The 23,608-nt window shown below is 40.5% G+C and overlaps 1 protein-coding gene across 1 annotated transcript in view; it reads right to left on the reverse strand.

The window, feature by feature from the left end:
* The window catches only part of pebp4 (phosphatidylethanolamine binding protein 4), an 80,140-nt gene that overhangs the window by 3,971 nt on the left and 52,561 nt on the right, over nt 1–23,608 (reverse strand). Inside the window, exons 5-6 of the mRNA XM_078249843.1 lie at nt 9,525–9,570; nt 8,290–8,406 (exon numbers count right to left, since the gene is read on the reverse strand). Coding sequence (XP_078105969.1) covers nt 8,290–8,406; nt 9,525–9,570 — 163 coding nt within the window. The remainder of the gene's footprint in view (nt 1–8,289; nt 8,407–9,524; nt 9,571–23,608) is intronic.

Below are 23,608 nucleotides of genomic sequence, written 5' to 3' on the forward strand. Positions count from 1 at the left end.
AAGTGATGCGGTTCAGCGGAGTAGAGTGAGAGGAGTCATATCAGGGTAGGAGCTTTACTGAGCTTTATCATGTAACATTCACAGTCATAATAATGCTATCCTTATAACACGAGGGGGGATTCTTTGTAGACTTCAGAGGTCAGGGGTCAGCCACAGAACAGTGCCTCTGGAGTGTCTCCCTCAGAGAGGATTCAGCGGCTGTGGAGGGACCAGGGTTGAGGAACGATACCGAACATCCTGCAGTCAGTATAGCAGCCTACATTGCAGAGCTGCAAGATTAATCAATTAATCGCTAACTATTTTGATAATCGATTAATCGTTTGAGTTAACATTGTCTGAATCCAGCTTGATAAATGTGAATATTTTCTAGTTTTTTCTCTCCTCTGTGACAGTAAACTGAATATCTTTGAGTTGTGGACAAAACAAGACATTTGAGGACGTCATCTTGGGCTTTGGGAGACAGTGATTGACGTTTTCACCATTTTCTGACATTTTATAGACCAAACAACTAATCGAGAAAATAATCAACAAATGAATCGACTATGAAAATAATCGCTAGTTGCAGCCCTACTGTACTGTTACCAGCCGCGACAGTGACGCTGGTATTGGTTTCACCTTGTGAGTCTCTGTGTGTGTGTCATCATGGCAAAATGGGGTCCTGGAGACACCTACTGTAGTAGAACTACCACAGAGGCAGTTTTAAGTACTTTGCCAGGTGTTTATATGTCTGTGGACAGATTTTGTCACAGCGTTAGCGTCACAACGGTGCAAGATGCAGTCACAAAACTTTACAGGTGTGTAGTGGGGATCAAAATAAAAGCCAAGTTCGAAGATGAGCACAGGAAGATGGTCTCTAGTTACCAAATGCTGTCACCTTGTCAGGGACTCCATATTCAGTCTTAAAGGGGTATGTTGCATGCTGACTTATATTCGTTAACACTTTACTTGAAGGTATCTACATAAGAGTGACATGACGCTGTCATGAACACATGATACTGTCATGACACAGTCATGACACATGAACCCTAAACCTAACTCTAACCCTAACCATAACTTGAAATGACAAAAACCAAATGACACTTAATAAAAGAAGTGTGTCATAAATGTTTATGACACGTTCATGTAGATACCTTCAAGTAAAGTGTAACCTTATATTCAGGAAATATAATAATTCACATTGCAGAAAATGAATGACCCACACAATTTATCAATTATCAGAATAGTTGCTTATTAGTTTTCTGTTGATCAACTAACTGGTTAATCAACTAATCGTTTCAGCTCTATTTTTATCATTAAATTGTGAGAAAATAGTCAAATTTCTTTCGTTATTTCCTACAGTCCGAGGTAACATCATCGGATTTCATGTTTTATCATTTCCCATCACGTATGACAAAGAAAAGAAGCAAATCTAGAAGCTGTAACTATGTAATATTTGGCATTTTTGTAATTTAATTCATGTAAATAATTAATCTGTGGATCGACTAATTGTTTTATCTCTACTTTGATTATTCATTTCAGCAGTGGTAACACTATATGAAGCTATACATTTATGAGGGGAGTTGAGGACAAATGTAGAAACTTATCTCGAACCCAACGAGCGCGAAAAACCAGCCAAAATTCAAAACGTCAAAGTGTTCCTTTAAGGCAGCCGACTCCTGGCTGAAACTCAGGCCTGCTGTAGCAACCAAATCCTGGCTCTGTTGACTCCACGCAGCTCTGATTAATGGTAGAGGCTGTGGGTGGGTGGTAGACATGGATCTGCCCATTACCACACTGCAACATTGCAAATGGCTTCAATTACTGTGGAGTGTGCTGAGCTGGCAGTAGGGGCTCTAGGAGGCAAGATGAGCAACGTGCACCATCCAGCAGCTAACGCCACTGTGATCCAGTCATTCACACAACATGATCGCTGTTTACATCCTCTGCCTTGTAATGTACTACGAAAAAATGGAGGGAAAAAAAAGACGAGACCTGATAAAAAGAGAACATGCTTTAATTTTCAGCCAATAATTCGGATGCTGTTCTTCCGGAGATCATAACCGTTTTAGTTTCTGATTGACTGAAGTTGAGGTCGCATTCAGGAGACAGTTTTGCATACTTCCGTGAGTACCCTTGTATAACACGGTCGTTATGCACTGACCGGACAACTCTTTCTTTTTAATGGTAAATTGTAACCCGGCGGAGCATTATCGCCACCTATTGTCGCACGCCACAATATATAACAATACGTCGGATATATTTCTCACTATCTGACTACAGTATAGTGGTACATATTGAAAAAAAAAAAGTCGTCTACACTCAATGTTTTGACCGTCTTGAGTGCAGCATCTTGGTACTTGTACTGCAGCATTTAGCAATACTTTGTTAGCATGAACGCATTATGCACTCAAAATAGCAAATGTAAGTACTGAAGTGCATGATTTGAGACACAGCATAAGTCTGCGCAGTAGTGATTGGGTGAAGGAGCCGCGGTATCAAAGTCCCGCCCATATACTCGCTGGACCAATCGTGAGGCAATTCTAGCTGTCAATCATGATGTTTCAGTCCATTTTTATAGCATCAAATAATTGATAAAAACCAAACCGATCAGAAAAATGAACACTTGAACAAACATCAGCGTGATCAGAACTACCTAAAATGACAGGAAACACCTTTATGAAATTATTTGAAGTGTACTTAGATTTTTTGTTTGGGCCATGTCCATCTGCTAAAATGGAGGGGGCGGGGTTTATGACCTATACTGCAGCCAGCCACCAGGGGGCGATCCAGATATTTTAGCTTCACTTTTAAAAGTCTATGTATTAACCCCTGGTGCAAACTACCGTGCAGGCTGAAACAACACTAGATGGCCTCTCTCAAGGCCTCCGTTTCCCTACCACGGAAACGACAAAACTGCTTCGCCTGACAAACTGACTCGGCGGCACTAAACAGTAGCAGGACATATTGACGGCTTGCCAAGTGGCTGACAAGTATCACAAGGGCCTGTGTGCCCACGCCTGCCCCCGACCCTGGCACAGGGGCAGCCTCCAGTCAGGGCCAGCCTTCCTGAGCCAGAGCGAAGGGGATTCCCTACGATCACGCCCCTGTGCCCGTGCCAAGAGCGCAGCCCCCCTGTAGTTCCTTGTGTAACAAACCAGCTGTCTCCATCAGTTCACTGACCCACATTCATAACCTTATCGCAGGAGGCACGGCGGACTCCCACGGTTCCACAAAACAGCCCTACTCCACCTCTCATTGTTCACCCCCTGGACTACTCAAGTGATGGTCAGAGATGAAAAGAAAAAAAGACGACAAATTTGCGATGAAATTGAGTCAATGACTGCGCTACTGGAAGTGGAAAACGATCATTAGGAGTCTCCCACCCACGACTAAATGCTCTCCCTTCGCAAATCACATCAATTAATGTCACAGGCTATGAAAAATGCTCTCTGTGTCATACCACATGGAGGGAGGACAGACGCTAATAAGTGAACATACTTAACGGAGGAGGTGGGGAGACATGGGATTCCCTCCGTTCCTCTTGTCTGTGCGTGAATACAGCTCTCATGGCCAAGTAAAGGCCATCAATAATACAGCAGGTACACCACTGAATTCAACCAAACCCTAATATCTGTAAAATTGATTTTCTTTTCTATTCATAAACCATGACTAGGCTTTTATTCTTAATATGTTGCGCAGTGTCTATTTCCATTATTACTCTCTTTACAAGGGCAGTTATCCTCTATAGAATTGACCCATCGAATGAGACATTTCATTATCCAAGACTGAATTTCTTAATTTAATTTCCTGTGAATAGGGAGAACAGTTTGCAGGACAGAGGAAGTGCAACAGCGGGAGTTAAACTCATCCAGTAGATTAAGGATGGGTGGATCCACTCAGTTCAACCACTTCATAATGTGTGGGCAACTACTGTATTGGAGCTGCGTGCAGAAAACGAGTATGCTCCAGCTTGTTTTGCACAAAAACAAAATATTAAAATATTCTAAATAGTAGGCTATTATTCATGCTACTATTTCTTCAGCTTAACCAGTTCTGACACAATAAGTGAATACCTTAACAATATCTCCCCAATTGTGAGTTTGGATATGAAAAATACTCCAAAGTACATCTCTTTTGACATTTCTCTTTCCCGAGGTTTCAACATCAAACAGACCTGAGCCTAATGTGCCGGGATTGTTTGCTGACATAGCTGTCAAAACTTCAAACAGCAGAGACTGGCAGCTTCACTCATTCACGGCCGCAGCGCTTGAAGTCTCAAACCGCCCTGATCTCCCCTCAAATCACCGACTGTGACCCGAGTAGAACAGACAGACGGGCACGCCTCCTGCGAGGTGCCGTACCGTACATCCAAGTGCAGTTTCCCGCCCTTCAAGAGACTTTTCTTCAGGGGGAGGAAAAGTCAGAAAACCTCAACTATAAAGAAAACAATAACTCTGCTTTCTGCAAGACAAACACTGTTGTCTTTTGAGAGACAAACTAAGAAAGTAATCTGGAGATAATATCAACAGTAATCAAGGTTATAAGTTAATGTACACCGTTCATGTGCACTGACATGGCTGATAAGGTTTTCAGATTTTAGCGGGAGGCTAACAAGACGTGGTCAGGGAGACATGTGCAGGTGTGCGTGGGAGCCAACAATACTTGTCTTGACCCTGCAGGCTTTAAGACTGCAGCAGACTTACTCACTAACCTCATTAACATTTCCCTTGTTAAGTTCAAGCACTCGGAGAAAATTATCTTTTTTAAAACAACTCCAAATTCTTCGATTACAGTTTTTTCCAACTGCTTAAACACAAAATCTTTTCATGTCACACGATTTCTGAAACCTCTCACGCAAAACTACACACCAAATCTCCAAAACCAGAAGCTATTTCTCAGCCTTTCACTCTTTTCAATCGCATAAAACACTTTTTTCAAAACACCACACACAATTCTCTACCTAAGACACAACAATCTAACAGGAAGTGACTTCATTTCCTTTTCTAAACACAACCAATCTAAATGCTACACTTATTTACCAGGGCACACAGTCCTCACATTTGCAAACACATTATGTCATAACTGAACACTAACCAATCACTGCTTTAGTATAGGCCTATACATAGGTCAAAGGTCAGATTACCTGTTTTACAATAGACAGAGAGCAAGGGGAGGAGGAGGAGGAGGAGGAGGAGGAGGAGGTGGAGGAGGAGGAGGAGGAGGGAGAGACAGGGGACGACAACGAGGAGGAGGAAGAGGAGGAGGAGGAGGGAAGAAGGGAAAGGAGAGCCATCTCTGATAAGATCAGGGCCACACTTATTCATCATGTGATCAACCACAGATTGACCAATGAGAGAAGCCCATCTTGAGGAGCTTTACAGTGGCGTCCATACTGCATGCAACTATCTAATGTATATTTCAGCATTACAAATCAATCAGACTTTGTTTGTGCATACAATCGCCCCGCCCACTTTTCATCTCAATCCTATCCTGAGTTGAAAGAGCCTTGCCTACTTTACGGCTTTATTATCGAGTTGATAGGCGTGTGTGTTCGTGTCAGCCGTCTGAAATGCTAACTTTTTTTTTTTTAAAGGGCGTGCGCCCGTGAGCATTCAATAGGGGAGCAGATTTCATACAATAACATCATTGATGAGGAAGACCAGAAAGGTCAGGCTTTAGTTTTAGTTTGTGTTTTCTGTTCTTAGTGCTATAGTGTAACAGTTAGATTCTCTTTAGTGTGTTTTCACATTTGTGTGATGAAGGATTTGTGCTATTTAGAAAAGGCCTATTTATTCTATATTTAATTTGTATATTATTCTTAATATTTTATTTATATTATTGTTGCTCTCTGCTGTTGTTACAATTTTTATATATCTGATTGTATATATTTTTGGCACATTTATTTACACACATATATATATATATATATATATATATATATTAGGGCTGTCAATCTATGTATGTAAGTAATCTAATTAATCTAATTAATTACATACTCTGTGATTAATTAATCAAAATTAATCGCATACATAATTAACGGTGCCTGAACCGATACTTTTTAAGAAAGTAAAAAAAGAAAAGAAAAAAAAAAGGTACTAAACAACAGTTGGTGACATTAAAGAACGGCTTGTTTATTGCTAAGGCCATATGGTCAAAATTAAATGATTTAATAATAATGTATAACAATAACAATAACTAATTTCACTAGTAAATTGCTGTTGAACCATCAGATGGGAAAAGGACATTTACAATAACTTCAAATGCACCACGAGGCTGTAGTTTACCAATTTCATTGAACGCACCGTCTGTGTTGTTTCTCCGATGGCAGCTGCAGATTGTTACATCCCGGTGTTGAATCCTCTACAGTAAAACACAGTCACACTTTACACCGTTTAGCATTAGCTGTCAGCATTTTAACCGTGTTTAATCCAGCTACTAGCTAGCGGTAGGCTAACGTTAGCTCCTGTCGAGTATAGTGTTAACTAGCTAACGGTAGGCTAACGTTAGCTCCTGTCGAGTATAGTGTTAACTACCTAGCAGTAGGCTAACGTTAGCTGCTGTCGAGTATAGTGTTAACTAGCTAACGGTAGGCTAACGTTAGCTCCTGTCGAGTATAGTGTTAACTAGCTAACGGTAGGCTAACGTTAGCTGCTGTCGAGTATAGTGTTAACTAGCGTCATGTGCAGCGGTGTTTGTGTTTCAGAGCATCAGAGAGAAGTGCAGACATATCAGTGGCACCAGATTTCGGTAGCCAGGGTTGGCAGGAAGAAGATTTTTACAAGTAAATGTTCCAATTAATGATCCAGGCAGAACATTCTCGTCTCCCTCCTTCATTTTACAGTCCAATGGTGGCTAGGACGGTTCCGGGTCAAACGTCAATATGGAATGGATTAATCTGCGTTATTTTTTTTAACGCGTTATTTGTTCTCAGATTAATTAATCGAAATTAACGCGTTATTTTGACAGCCCTAATATATATATAAAACAGTATAAGTTATCAGAACTTAAAATAAATATACACTATAATATGGTAATTTTGCAATTTTGTGTTTTTTTTGGGGGAGGGGACGGGGGGCGTGCTCAAAGGGGGTCTCGCCTTGGGTGTAATTCAATGTAGAACCGCCCCTGGAATTGTGTGTAGAGTTTTGAAAAAAGGAGACGTGTGTAAGCAGTTGGAAAAAACTGTAAATGTTCATAATTGTTGGTGAAGTAAGCATAATGAAGTGTCCTGAGAAAACACAGCCGCAAAACAAAAACCTGGGCTTAAAGGTGTTTAGATGGTGTCTGGCTGGAGTGTCTCGGGACAAATTACTAATAATAGCAACTAATAATACTAACTAAGGAAACGTTTCACCCTGAGAAAAGGATTAAGCCCACTCAAACAAAACAAGGCAATACCTAAATCAATTTATAAAACAGGTACCTCAAATAAAGCTAAGTGGTTCATAGCCGTGACATAATAACCATAAACAAAGGCTATTATAAGTTGTTCATTTCCACACACACTGCCATGACACAGAGCTAAAATCAGCTAGTATCCCTCTAACCGTACGATATATTTAGAATATTTTCACCGCTTTATCTTCTGTCAGAAGGTCCTTTACGACGGGGAACTGAAGCCCTTATCTATGCTCTCTTCAAAGCCACCAGACTCCGTGGATAAAAACAGCTATTTCACCTCGCACGAAACGGGAGTTGCTGGTCTACTGCCGTCTCGATCAGTTGGTTTGTTTGTGTTATTGTTTGCCTTTCTTTAGCGTTAAGCAAAATAAAGTCTGTGCTAGCTGCTAGTGAAGGCTAACGTTACTTGCGCTGCGTTCCGTAGCAACTGCATCGGTACAGTTTGTGCAGGCAGGCAGCCTATCAGGGCCTATTTTATTGTGAACATACTTAATAAAAACCTATTTAAATTGGAATGTGACTATAACTTTCATATTGGAACTCTGGGTCCGAACACCGCCCCTTAGCTGCGATACAATCACAACATACCACGGCCTTTTGAGAGCTATTGCTTAAATAATGTTGTAAAATGACAACTTCCTACTGTATGTCAAAAAATAGAATAATCTATTTGCTAATTCTTACAAAAACACCTGCAGTAGCCTACAAAGGTACCGCGAAACCCTATAATGTGGTTAATTTGAAAAGAAATGTTTGAGTCTGGAGTTTTAATGCCTTGGTGCCATCTTTGTATTGCTGATTCAACAGCTAACTGTTGGCAGTTGTGTTGATCAGATGGTATATGATAGATTATACTGCAGTGGCTAACAGGACTGTGAACGCAAGGTGCTGGTGAGCGGCAGTCAGTACCGTGGGATGACTTCTCCTGCTCGGTGAGGGACATCGGTGCATCTGGATGCTGCTCAAACAGCATGAACTGGTAGCGGTGAAAACCAGATGTCCGTGGCGGGGTTGGACGTTGATAGTCTGCACAGAAAAACAAAAGAATCACAAACAGGAGAGTTGAGATTGGAGATATTACAAAGCAATATACTGTACACGATTATGACAGTGATGCAACTAAAATCTAACACTGGGCTAAATCTCTGGAGTCCCAGTTCTTTCCATTTGTTCATGGATTATTAGATCTAGATTACAGTAAACAAATGGTATCTGTAGATCCATGAAATTGTAATCCTTAATTCCTGGTGTTCGTCAGTCACAAGCGGGCTACAGTTTTAATTGAATAAATCCTCTTTGATCAACACCAACCCTGAAAACACACCCAACTTTACTCTATCATTGACTATGTTTACATGCACATAATATTCCTTGTTTTGCACTTATTCTGAAAAAGACAATATTTCAACTAAGCTGCTTACATGGGTAATGAAAATGGCCTCCCTCTTTCATTCCTTCAACCACCTTCTTGAAAATGAATGATGAATACCCAAGTCTTTGATAATGTTTAAAAGTAGCTGTGTTTCTCCTCCTTTTCTTTTGGCCATGCATCCATCCATGCAGAGCTGACCGTATACACACAGTTTACAGGCAAGAGGCCGTAAACTGTCACAAACTGCAGTAAAAACCCTGATTGAGACGCAGATTTTTGAACGCCCTGTATACATGTCCAAAGAATGCTTCTAAAACCCAGAATAATACCGGCATATCCCACATGTCTTAATCAAAAAATGCTAAATTCAGGAAACAAAGGCCTTATTCTGAATATCCAAACAGAAAATGCTGTTTACATGACCCGTATTACATTCGAAATATTGTCATATTCGGAATAATAGTGAAATATTAGTGTGCATGTATCGTACTGAGTGTTCACATCTGACTCTCGGTTCTACTTTTGCTGTCGTTACTTCCGTTACACTAAAACAATGGCAGGTAGGAACCAAAATGACCCGGAGGCAAGGGGTCATGAAGGAGCAACTTAAATGTTACACATGCAACATGTGTTTATTTAAATTGTTAAGAGACATTGAAATGAAAACTACAGAAAACTAAACTAAAAATAAAGCTTAGAACTGAGTAAGATACACTTATGTAACTAAAGTAAACCAAGATATAATGAATGGTGAATTGAAAACCATACTCACTAGTGAGGGTCGTCCCACGTATCTGCCCTTCCTTGAGTGCATCGCCCTGGTAATTCAGACACAGAGTCGGTTAGGCAAAGAATTTGGGAGATTTATGAAGAATAGTTAGGCCATAAAGCAACTAAAAATAAAAGACAAACAATTTGACAAGAAAGAAAATACAGTGGGCCATTGCACTGCTTCCTACAACACGACTAGGGCTGTAACTAACAATTAGTTTCATTATTGAATAATCTGACGATTATTTTCTGGAGAAGGCCAACTCCCAGTTTATCAAATTCCAAGGTCTCGTCTTTAAATGTCTTGTTTTGTCAGAAGATATTCAGTTTAATATGATATAAAACAGAAAAGAGCAGGAAATCTCCATATTTGAGAGACTTAAAAACTGCACTTTTTGCTAGTTTTGCATGGAAAATTACTAACCGTTGCAGCTCTAAACACAACATGCCACTTTTCCCTCATAGTTTTGTGATCCCACAGCCAAATATTCTGCACTCGCTTAGCTCAGTGGTCTGTCCTTGAATTACCACACAACTAAAGAGAGGCCATTTAATTCCCAAGCCAGTTTTATTCGGAGCTGCTGTTGTTAAGGTCTAACCTGATGAATTCTGACTTTGTTAGACATATATTGTCATTTCAAGGAATTTTAGCAAGCACAGATACAATATAATAATATAATGACACTGAAACGTAGGTGATGATTAGAAAAAGACAATTATTTGTTGCTAGTAATCTAAAAATAAAAAAGACAGTTCCCAAGCAAATTAAACCACTAAGTGGATTTCCAGGTAGCAAATGTCCCATATTATCAATTGTATATTAACTTCCTGTTGCCTAGAAACAGACATCAAGATGTGAAGCATTGCTTTTATAAGCATTTTCTGCTTTACGTTTGTCAGGTTAAACTCCCTCATCCCCAGGAAGCACAGTCAGGCACCTCACACTGCAAACTGCACACATGAATGTTTGTTTATTAAACTTGGGTGCTTTCTGCAGGACGGCTGCATCCTCGAGTGGGAGGGAGAGAACTAAATATGTTGTCGTCTGTGAAATAGCCCGAAACCCACTCGAGGTAAGCGTGGAAGTCCCCATCACAAGCATCAAATATCAGGTCTCAGCACCTATTTCTGTCCTCCTTTTTCTCCACACACAGGCTCCCCCCACAGGGGGAAAAAGGTAATGTGTCACTAGACAGCATGCAAAGACAAAAGACACGCAGGACAAGAGCCCCCCCCCCCTCCTCATCTCATTTCATCCATACAGTTTATAGTAGTATGGAAACATTAAGCCACATCTCTCTTTTGGGACGTAGACTTAACCAACTTTAAATACAGCACTTCCTTAAAATCAACTCACTTGCACCTTTTGGACATTTTAGAAATTCAGATTTTAAACCTCCAAACTTCTACCTCTGAGTAGCTGCTTTACATAATTGTAACGGACTCAATGACGTTGTAAATGAGGGTCGCCCCCCTGTGTTGAGTTTATATTCTCGACAAGGCAATGGAAAGATTGTGTTTGCTTTTGGGCTCATATGTATGTAAGTAAGTAAGGTTTATATATTTATATATAGCACCGTTCACAGATACAAAATCATAAAGTGCTTCACATTTAAAAACAATTACACATTACAAGCAATAAAGAAGACAGACAGCAACAATACACAGCACAGAGCTGACAAGATTAAAATCACAGCAGCAGCAGATAAATGAGGGCAGAGACAAAATTACAAAATATGTGGCGTTGCTGTTGGAGTTGACCGTGATACGACAACGTGCCGATTAAAATGTTACAACGCCATAGCCATAAGTACACAGTGTGTCTTTAAATCTACGCCAGAATGACTAAGATATACTTTGTAATGAATCATGATTTTATAAATAAGAGCAAAGACAAAATGACAAAATATGTTCAAGATTCAAGATCCTTTATTGTCATTGTATGGACACAACGGAATTACGTTGGTGGCAATCACTGCAGCAGCAGTAAATAAATAAATAAATAAACACAAGATAAAAACAAAAAGATACAAATATGGAGATGCTGCTTGGAGTTAACCATGGTACAAAGTGCCGATTAAAATGTTACAACTCTACTGTCGTAAGTACACAGTGTGTCTGTAAATCGACGCCAGAATGACTCAGATGTGCTTTGTAATGAATCATGATTTTATCATTTATATTTGACTCTTTCAGTAACTAAATGTAGCATCAACAAAGCATGTGTCCTCTATTGTGCATTCTCTCATCTTTAATCCTGTAACTGCTGTTTAGGAGGTTTAGCAGTTAAGTATTAGAGTGCAGAGCACCAGTGTTTAAACAGCCTGCTAAAAATCAGAAGATTAGTTTCAACTGTGAGTATCTTCATCCACTGATCAGCGAGAAAAAAAAGAAGCTTTATTTAGAAATAGCAAGAGTCCTGCAGCCTGCAGGATCCAAACCCATTGCCATAGCAACAGGTAGTCAACATTTGAGCGTGCAACATCTTCCCACATCTCAATGCTCGGCTCTCGCTCCCTCTCCGTTGCACCCTCTGCCCTTTTAATTTCATTACAATACACAGAGTAAAAACGACAGCAAATGAATGCAAAATTGAAATTCAGCCAAACAATAAAAGACAAGTCAATCACACTGTAGAACGCACACAGAATCGCATATATTAAAAATCACAAGATATCAAAATAAATCTAAAAAAGAATCCGTTTTGTGGTTGTGGTGGTTTATCTGTTCCCGAGCAGAGCGGGTAGTTGTGACAGGGCAGGGCTGTGTTGAGGCCGCTGACTCCTGGTGTTCACTGGGGAGTGACGGACTCGCTCACACTAATCTACAGGACCTTCTCACATGGTGGGCGGCCTCCCTCAGGGACCCTGCTGTGGGGGCGGGACTCAGGGCGTGAAGCGTTCCAACCACTAGATGATTGACAGCTGCTTGCTGTGTTAATTGTGCGTTAAGAAAGGTTCAGCTGAAAGTATGGGTTTCAATATGTGTGTCGTTTTATTCTTGCAGTCATTTTTGTAATTAGAAATACACTTGCAAAGTTTTTAATAGGGGCTGCAACTAACGATTATTTTCAATCTTGATTAATCTATCGATTATTTTTCTCGATTTATCAATTAGTTGTTTGATCTATTAAGTGTCAGAAAAAATAGTAAAATGTTGATCGGTGTTTCCCAAAAAGCCCAAGATGACGTCCTCAGAGGTCTTGTTTTGTCCCCAACTCAAAGATATTCAGTTTACTGTCACAGAGGACAGAAGAAACTAGAACAATAGTCCCATTTAACAAGCTGGAATCAGAGAATGTTTTCCTTCTTTTTCTCCCTAAAAAATGACTTAATCCAATTAATCGATTATCCAAATAGTTGGCGATTGATTTAATAGTTGACAACTAATCGATTCATCTTGGCAGCTCTTCATAATACATGCTGTATGGCTGAATTTGTAGACAAAGATAAAATGCAACAGCGCGTCCTGAAAACTGAAATGGTGACTCCGATGATTCAAGTGTTACTTGAGCGGTTTGAGTTCACTGTAGTTTGACATAATTGAATTCACCTAATGCCTCTCAACCCTGCTGAATGATTTTCTTGTCAACCCCACCCGTGCAAAATCTGGGAATGATGATGTCATAAATTAGGGATTATAATGTGATTACAAGGCTCGCACAGCGTCTGTTGCACCCAGCCGAATAGCTGGTGAACAAGAACAAGTTGTGTCAACTACAGTTTTGCAGCATGGATGATAGATGGCATGGCTGCTTGCACCACGGAAAGTTTTTCATTTAGTAAATCCATTACAGTTTTGTTAGGGGGAATCAAAAGCTGCATGGCGCATTGATGAAGTTAATCTTCGATCAATGATATCCTCAGATAGGATGATACTCTGAGGCTCAGGGTTAGAAAAGTCAAAAGCTTTGAGACTCCACACCTCAGACACAGTAAGGCTCCCCAATAAAAACAAGAACAGTACACACTTTATATAGTAAGGATAACTGTCTTAATATTATATACTAGGGTGATATGCTTTTGTCCTGATTGTCCCGATTCTTTCATGATACATCGGTGACAGTTGGATTTGTATTGCGATTTTCATTTATTGCGATTCTAGAAGAGTTGTGATTCAATGGAATTGAGGGTAACACTTTACTTGAAGGTATCTACATAAGAGTGACATGACACTGTCATGACACTGTCATGACACATGAAATGTAACCCTAACTCTAACCCTAACCATAACTTGTCATGACAAAAAACAAATGACACTTACTAAAAGAAGCGTTATGTCATAAAGGTTTATGACTTGTTTATAATGTTTATGACACGTTCATGACAGTGTCATGTCACTCTCATGTAGATACCTTCAAGTAAAGTGTAACCGAATTGACTATTGCGATGTTCTTTTCCTTCTTTCTTATCAAAAGATAAGAAAGAGAGACAATATATCATGAGACATTGCTAAAAACTAATAGTTTTCTAAGAAGAATGCACATCACATGTCAGTCAGTCAGTCTAACATTTATTTCATTTGTAAAGAAGAACATAACATGGATTTTCTGCATTTTCTGCTTTCGCTGGAAACGATGACGATGCAGTTGCCGTCAGCGGTAAACAGAAAATATTTAGGTGAATCACTGTTAAAGTGCCCATATTATGAAAAGAAATCACTTTTTCTGGGATTTGGGGAGTTATTTTGTGTCTCTGGTGCTTCCACACGCATACACACTTGGAAAAAAAAAACATCCATGCTGTTCTGAGTGAGATACGGTTTCTGAATGTGTCCTGCCTTCAGTCTCCGGGTGAGCTGTTCAAAATCTGCACGGCTTTCTACGTCACTAGCCAAAAGGAGGGGCCTAGGGGGCTAACCTTTAGCATGCTAGCTCGTTCTGAATGGCAAAACACTGCTACAACACACACAAAGTCACCCTAATCTACAAAATAAATTGTATAGAACTACTTAATGTCCCTGTTCTGCAGGTATTCCACACAGTTGGAAGTGTGCCCTCGTTTAGAAGAAGTCTCCCGGCTAATCCTGCCTTGTACAGGCCGAAGTTGCAGAAACATCTAGCTAGCTCATGTAGTCCTTACCTAGCTACTGAGCATGTAGTACTTACCTAGCTACTGAGCATGTAGTCCTTACCTAGCTACTGAGCATGTAGTCCTTACCTAGCTACTGAGCGTGTAGTCCTTACCTAGCTACTGAGCATGTAGTCCTTACCTAGCTACTGAGCATGTAGTCCTTACCTAGCTACTGAGCATGTAGTCCTTACCTAGCTACTGAGCATGTAGTCCTTACCTAGCTACTGAGCGTGTAGTCCTTACCTAGCTCCTGAGCATGTGCACCTGACAACAAAGATGTTACAGAAGTTGAGAGGTCTCACTCTGTAGCTAAAACAGAGACCTGAACACAGGGTGAAAAGAGGAGCTGCAGCAATGTGCAGTTCAACAAAAATATGGTGATTTTTTTAATTAAACCATGTGAACCCATTCTGGTACAATCTCAAATTACAATTATGAACCTGAAAATGAGCATAATATGGCCACGTTATAAAAATCTTTGTAAAAAACAATCACGATACATACGTGAATCGATTTTCCCCACCCACTCCTAAAGGATACCATGTGTGTCAACAATTGACATCCCAAAATAATATAACCTCATGGATGTAGGCCTGTAACAATGATTACATAATTGTCTAATCGCAATTTGTTTTTACATGATTTATGTAATTATGGTTTAATGATGCATGTTTGAATTTATGTAACAAATAAAAGGGCTCCTACTTTCAATCTATGCCGTGGCTACCTACGTATGTACGTGGATACACGGACCCTACGGCGTAGCCTGATGTGGGCCTCTCGAAAAATGTAACTACATGTCGAGGCGACGCACGTCGCTCGGTCGTGGCTTGGTAGCTTTGCATTTCCCCTGAATCATTCCGTAGTTCTCCTTCTCCATAAACAACATGAACTCAAGGAGAGGGTTAACTTGTCCTGCTACAGATTTCCCACCGTGGTCAGAAAACACAGGGGAGACACTTGACTCTAGAGTCGCTACTCGCTCTGAAGCTAATCGCCGTCACTCTCTCAGTCGCTCTACCACACACTCCACACCAGGGATGTGCACAGGTATGGGCTATTGTTGCCCGAGCAATGGCCCGTTTGCCCTGATTGGCTTAGCTGCCCCTCTGGTGAAAGAGCCTAAATATTTTTTTATTTTTTTGCTGTTGTGAAAAAAAAAGATTATTAAATTTATTTTTAATATTGAAGTTGTTTAAAAAAATTAAATCGTGAACAGGGTGAACCGAGATCGCGATTTTATAACGATTAATCGTGCAGGCCTAATGTGACGTTAGTGAAAGTGAAAGTCGCCTTATTTTGTTATTAGATGATAAATTAATGTCGCAATTGGTTATTGTAATAAACTTTGCATTTAACATTTTTTTGTTTTGCATGCTTAAGTCTGCCTTTACAACAAAGACGACTGAAGAAGAGAGAGAAAGAGTTCAAAGAAGCAGCTAAAAGATCTGCTACTTTGCAGAGGTGGATTAAAACTGCCAGCAGGCCAGCTGTGAGAGAAGCAACCATCCTACATTGTTCATTTAATGTGAAGTAGGCCTATTTTATCAGAAGCATTTTCTTTAAGTTGGAGTAGGGTAATAACTCATTAAAACAAATGTTTCATTTAATAATACATACACAGTATTAGTTATTATTTTATGTATATCAAAAGTTCCAGTTCACAGAGCATTTGAGAACCTGGGGAGCTTTAGTCATGTTGTAATTGTTCTTAATAATATATATATATATATATATATATATATATATATATATATATATATACATACACATAAATATTATTTATGGTGCCAAATCATAACATTAGTTATCTCAATCAGAATCATTGCGTGCAGCCACAGTCTGCCTTTTTTCCAGATTAGAGCAATAGCCCCTCCAAATGTCTGTGCACGTCCCTGCTCCACACACACACACACACACACACACACACACACACACACACACACACACACACACACACAGGCCCTGCTATTCTCTTAAAGAGATCGACGTACACACCAACGCACAAGTATAAACTTCAGGCCACTTATGTAGGCTATGGAGAAAGCTCTGCTTATAGCCTCTGCAGGACCAAAAATCTGTCTTAAGACTATAAACAAATCCTTTTCAACGTAAATTCATTTGAATAAACTACAAAGACAAGATATTTAATGTTTATACTGAAAAACTTTATTGTTTTTTTTTTTTTTTCAGATATTCACTCATTTTGAATTTTAGGCCTGCAACACGTTCCAAAAAGCTGAGTGAATACTTTTTTAAAAATAGCGACCACTTTAGACACCAGATCAAACTAATGTTAGTCCAGCTGCGGTGTTACGGACACTTCGTCCTGCCTCTCCCTGTTGTTCATCGTGGCCCAGCTTGCCTTCATGTTTTACTGACTGCATTTCACACTCTGACTCAGACAAAAGCAGAAAGGATCCCGAACAACCTACACGTTATGAGCAATGAATAATTCTGAAAAAAAATGTGGAAAAAGCAATGCAGCAGAGGTTTTTCTGTGGGTCAAGTAATAGCCTGACACTCCAACCACCAACAACTCTCGCTCTCTGTTCTACGTGAAGCACAACCCAGGCTGATCCAGACCAACTCATTTATCACAATCCACACAATAAATCAGAAATAGTTCAGAGTTTAAAGTGGTTTTATTACAATCATGAAGTTCTTGGAAGTGATTATTGATGGGAGTAGAGCTGTCGAGGAATATTCTACATTCAAATATATATTTGAGTTGTAAGAAGAAAAAAATAACATTTGCATATGAAAATTTTTATTGGTATATCATTAAAAAAAAACAGCAGTACTGCAGCTGTCTGCCCTTGCGTACTCGCCTGGGCCTAGGCCGCTGCTCCCAAAACTCTCAGCTCCCTGTCTTATTGAGCCGGTCGGGAAGAGAATTCACAGCAAACGAATGGGCGTGTTGATGACGTCTTATCATGCAGCTTGCGCTACAAGAAGTAAACAAACAAGGGTGAAGAAGACGCCAAAAAGACAAAATGTGGAACTGGATAGACGAAGAGATTCAGGTACTTCTGTTGTTAAGGACCGACGCTGAAGTCGCCAAACAAACTCAAGGAACGGCAAGAGACTTGGTTGTTTATGACCAAATTACAAACCAGATACGTGATTGCGGTGTAATCCGCCCCGTGCCCTGCCTCCTGCACATTCCAGAGAAAGAGGGGGAGAAGTCTACTGTGTTCAAATTACGTTTTACATGGGGCGGCCTCTAGCTCACCCAGTAGAGCGTGTGCCCTATGTAGGCTCAGTCCTTTGCAGCAGCCCGGGTTTGAATCCGACCTGCGGCCCTTTGCTGCGTGTCATCCCCTCTCTCTCTCCCCACATTCCTGTCTATCCACTGTCACTATCTAATAAAGGGAAAAGCCCCAAAAAAGAATCTTTGTAAAAAAAATTACGTTTTACGGAGGCGAGTTGAGCTGGAGGCCCCTGATTTGCATAAAGGCAGCACGGTGGCCCAATGGTTAGCACTGTGGCCTCACAGCAAGAAGGTACCTGGTTCGAACCATGGTTGTCCCGGGCCTCTCTGTGTGGAGTTTGCATGTTCTCCCCATGTCTGCGTGGGTTTTCTCCGGGTGCTCCGGTTTCCCCCACCACTAAAAACATGTTACCCTCCCTCTCTACCAAGAATGCGTTGCCCGGCTGCTCACATAGACAATGAATGGGAAGCGTGGAAATGACGCTGCCAGTGGACACGTACCATCAGAGGAGAAGATGAGCAGTGTGTTTGTATAATGTGTCTACATAACTTCCGCTGGGAATCCTCTGACAAGAGGTAGGAGTCCGCGAGGAGGTGGTGAGTAGGTGCAGGGGTGCGGTTTCACCAGGAATACCCACTTGCCCAACAACCCTTCTCCTTCTCTGTGTGGGTGAGTGCTTTCCTTTGTCATGTTACTCATGCACCTCCTTGTATATACACCACTTCCCTCCCCCTTTGCACACCCTGTAAACCCACACCTACGACAATCAGCACCCACGTTCCTTCTAATGCAGTTCTGAGAGCATCATTCTCCCTTTTACTTGCAGTCAGGCTAACAGACGGGGAGAGAGAGCATGACAGATGGTGTTCACAGCTCTATTTCTGAGGCTGGACTTGTACCGCCACAGCCTCAGCCCTCCCCCTCCCCCCCTCCTCGCCTATTCCACTCAAGCCAAGTGCTTATGACTGCCTCCTCATCTTCGCCTCAGTAATCAGCCCATTCATTTGCAGTGCTATTGTGAATTAAAAGTCTGTGTCTCACAAGAAACTTCACTGTTTACAGGTTAAACAGTTTATTCTCCAAGAGAACATCACCACTTCACTAGGAGACTTGGATATCTTGAGGAAGATAATACATTGAATTTCTGTTAATTTCTTCTAGGATTTCAGTGTAATCTGCCACTTTAAAATGATTCTCTGGTAAAATGAGTGTAAAGAAACCAGCGACATCACCTTACTTTTGAGTTTACTCACATTAGGGATGGTACAAAATATTGATTTGGCAATATATCATTGTCCTTCTTTTTGCAATATGATTATGGATACACTGGTGCAAAATATGGATATTTTAATTTAAAAAAAAATTAAATAAGGCGCTCTGAATAGATTTCCCTGCTCCCAGCGTCGCTGCTTCATGGCTCCTTGAGGTGGCGCTCAACACATGAATGAGGGAATAGATAGATAGATGATAGATAGATAAAACAAGAAGCCTTTCAAAGGCAGGACTGGACTTTACTTAAAATCATAAACTGACATGTGAAGAACGCTATAAAGAATGAGGGAAACTTGAACATAAGTTAAAGCTTTAGTGTGTAACTTTTTGATTTTAATAAACCTCTGTTACATTCAAGCCGTTGCCAAATGAGTTGCTACAAAGCTAATTAAGACTATCAGCTCCACACAACTCACTCTGTATTTCTCAGTATGACTATGTTCAGAAGATTGTGGAGTCCGGGGACTTTCCCGCGCAGGAACTCGAGTGAAGATAATGACCTCTTCTGAAGAGTCCATCAGGTTTTTTTAATTCTCTGTGTCCTCCTTGGCTACTAGCAACTTTATCGAGGAGGGGTGGGGGGGGTGCGTGATCACGTAAGGCTTGTTTAATGTGGACGCGCCGACAGTTTTGTTGTCATTACTTAGAATTCCTCATGGGGGCGACAGAAACAACCCTTTTCGTCAGGATGACGGACAGCAGTTTGAGGAAAATAACAGATACCCCATCCATGTTTAAGGCCAAAGTCTGGACCCATAGTTGCTCTATAGTTGTGAACTAGACTGAAAACCTTGTGCTGTTTTCTAACAGTTTGGACCACTATCATGTATCATCATAGGACTGTCTAGTAATATATATGATTATTGATCACAGAATTGCTGTAGGCTGATTTTATTGGTATCGCGAGCAAGGTATCATGTATCGTATTATGAGGAACACACACAGGTACCCTGTATTTCCTGCCACCGCTAGGGGCGCAAATTTATGAAACGCTCCTGTGGGTCGTATTAGAGAGGAGGAATAAACTACCCATCTCGTGGTATGGTTTGGGGGACTTGTTGATCGTAATCAAGGCTGACAAGTGTCACCTAGGCATCATACAGTTCAAAGTGTTCTGGTGTGGTCTAGACACGTCAATGCCATCGTGAGAGACCACCTTCCTACGGGCCAGGACCTGGGAGCACATCTACATCTGGGAGCTCTATCTCATACCAATACCACCAATTAGAGCTGGGCGATATGGAGAAAAACATAGATTATGTAAGGGATAATGTAGAGCGAGGCAGTTGTTATAGCGAATACAACCCCCGACAGGGTGAGCAGGACTCAGTGCACTACCCTGCATGGACACATACTTCCTGGAGTTACTTATTGCTTGCTGATTTCTATTACCATAAACAACAGCCCACATGTTGATCTCTGAAATTCACTGAGGAAAGGGGCATCAAACCCATATATATGGCTCTGTAACTGAGGCAAAAAGGTGTGAAGAGAATAAACCAGGTGCTGAAGAACGGCATCAAAGCTCAGCTAACAGATGGCTTCATCTTTTCAGCTGCACATGCAAACGCAAGCTACAAATCCCTCTGACTGGCGCTCTTCAAAAGCTGGTCTATGGCCTATGCAGGTCACCTGCTATCTTCCACAAGATGGCACACAAACAGACCCGAGCAAAGCCCAATGCTGCATGAAATGGGAGTAATTGCAGCCTTTATTTTATTGCAGGCAACCTTTACTTCCCGGTTGAGCAGCTGGTAGCTGTGTATGGAAGTTATAGCATGTACAAAGTATGTTTTATTCATTTTTTGCAAAGTACAAGCAGTGATGTACTGTAGTTGCTCCCCCGACTCCAGCCTCCCATCAAAATAGGGGAAATATAAGAACAACAATGAATCAAACTTAATTATACAAGTAGATCCGACCAGCCAATCTGATTGGTCAACTAAACATTTAGAACGTGCTCAAATCAGTATGACAGCACACCAGGCTCATCACCTAAAATATTACTCTGCATTTTCCATGTCAACATTACTACTACTATTATTATACTAACATTATTACTATTCATTAAATAAATCAGGAACCACAGTGGAGCACACAGAAACTCTCCAACATATTTATATGACGTGATTCATCGGATTAACGCCCTGGAGTTAACGGTTACTTACTAAATGTAATCATTGAAGAGTTCGTGGATTTACAGGAGCTAAATCTATCGATGGGAAAAATCTGTGTTTCAGCAGATATTTACTTAGTTACAACAAGATTGCGCTAGCAAAGCTGTTCTGTGTTTATATGTGCAGAATTTATTCAGTTGAAGCTAACGTTAAGGAGGGACTAGAAATCGTCTTTGTAGATTTTTCATTTTGAGAATTTCGAACTGCCCAACAATATGAATACAGTTTGATTAAAACTTTTATTTTGTTATAACTGTTGTTGTATAACCTCAATATTACACTAAACCAGGGGTCTTCTATGTTTTTAGGCCAAGGACTCCTTAGCTGAAGGAGGGACCGAGTAGGGACCCCCTACTACATATATTGTATAACATTGAGTTGCATAGTAAGCCGGATATATGAAAATGAAAGGATATTATATTATTTAGACATAATGTTTTAATGTTAAACATTCCAACAAGCTTAACTGTATAGCTACCATAGTGGCTACCTTAGTAAGCTTATCTTTAATGTGTAAATTAAATGTTTTTTTCCCACATATATTAACCATTAAACTTTGCTATTAATATGTTCTGAAATAATATGACATTCATGAAAAATTAAATTATTTTTTAACATAATTTGGCGGCCCAAACTCTGACCCCTAGGGGTCATGGATCCCCCTGTTGAATATCTCTACACGAGAGGGTGTGATTTAACAGCATCACACCCTCTCGTGTAATGTTGTTTAATTAATTACATCAGTTAACACGTCAAGTAAATAATATTGTAGGCTACTGGTTACATTATCACACAGATGTGTTAATGTGCAGCTAGATTCACATTTTAAAAAGAATAAAACTGATAACATTGACACCTATTAAAAAAACCAAGCCAAATAAGATTTTTTTGGAGGCTCCAGAAATGATGAATGAGCCTCTGTTGTGAAAGAGCCTAATGGGCTTTGAGTCTGGGTTGATTGGTTGGTAGAGCGACCTAATGGTGATCAGCTGAGCGGGATGGATTGGCCTCGGCAGGACAGGGTGAAAGCCAGTGGGGGAGTCACCCATGATCTGCTTCAGTGCATCAACAAATTAACCCACTTAACAATAGCCTGCTGGACTAATGGCTTTAGTAAAGAAGCTCATTTGGCTTTGGTAATGAACTGAGTTGGAAACATAAACAGTCCAGTTATTAAGTGAACTCCAGCCATCACTGACATCACTCGACACACTGCGATGCACCAAACCGGCACTACACTGGGCATGCTCATTAGTAGGGAAGCATACTATTACTCAAATCACTGACTTAAGAAACTAGTAGCCACCCAAACTCATCTATCCAGTCTAATTTGCATAAATTACAAATCTGCCTTAACAAAGTGGCTGTGCTGGGTTGGTCATCTCATTCTCACAGAGCAGATTGGGCCTAACAGGGCAGAGTAAAGGCCACAAGGAGAGCGTTTAAGTAAGATAATTTCATCCAACATGGGTGCTGCTTCAGGGCCCTTCCAAGCTCCTGTGTGTGCGAGTCTCAAGGTAATAATAGATGTGAATTATTAATTAGTTTTTATTTAGATTTTAGATTGTGTTTGCTAGTTTAAGTTTTGTTTCAGTTTTTCTCGAAAGGTTTAGTTTTAGTTTTTATATATTACGTTTTAGAGTAGTTTCAGTTTGTTTTGTTAGGGCCAGGCAGAGATGGGGACTCGAGTTTGAGACTTGAGTTGCACTTAAGTCGCACACACAGGGACTTCAGACTTAACTTGGACTCGAGGTGCAGGACTTGTGAACAATCTTTATTTTTAGGAAGCATCTGATGAGCTGTCTAATCTATGTAACACGTAAAGTATCTGCTGCGCACGGCCACACGTGAGAGAGGACAACAAACAAGTCGACCGCTCGGGCAGCTGCTGTGCCCTTCATCAGAAGCTTGAATTTATTCATTATATATATATTACGGAGAAAAAAAACAAATTTTCGATTCCTCTGTATGTCTGGCATATATTGCAGAATTGACAATAAAGTTCACTTGACTTGCTTTAAAAACTTCATACAACAAGGCCCAAAGTGCAAAATATGTGGTATAGATATGTGGTATATAGATAAAGGATTCTTGCTCAACAATTCATTTTATCATGCACCTGAAAACGCACCCTGATAGGTTAGCAAACATGTTTCGCTCATCATTGCCCATCTAACGTTAGCATGCTTCTTGCCTTAGCCACGACCTACAGGAGGTTAACTCTGACTGTCGTCCGCTAGATGTTATTATATATAGCAATGCAGTGTTCTAAGCAGCAAGGATGAAACAACACTTGTAACCACGAGAGAGTTGAGACTTGACTTGGACTCTAGCTCAGAGGGCATCTCT

This window comes from Sander vitreus, chromosome 5 (genome assembly GCF_031162955.1).
Source record: "Sander vitreus isolate 19-12246 chromosome 5, sanVit1, whole genome shotgun sequence".
In the NCBI taxonomy this organism is placed as follows: Eukaryota; Metazoa; Chordata; class Actinopteri; order Perciformes; family Percidae; genus Sander; species Sander vitreus.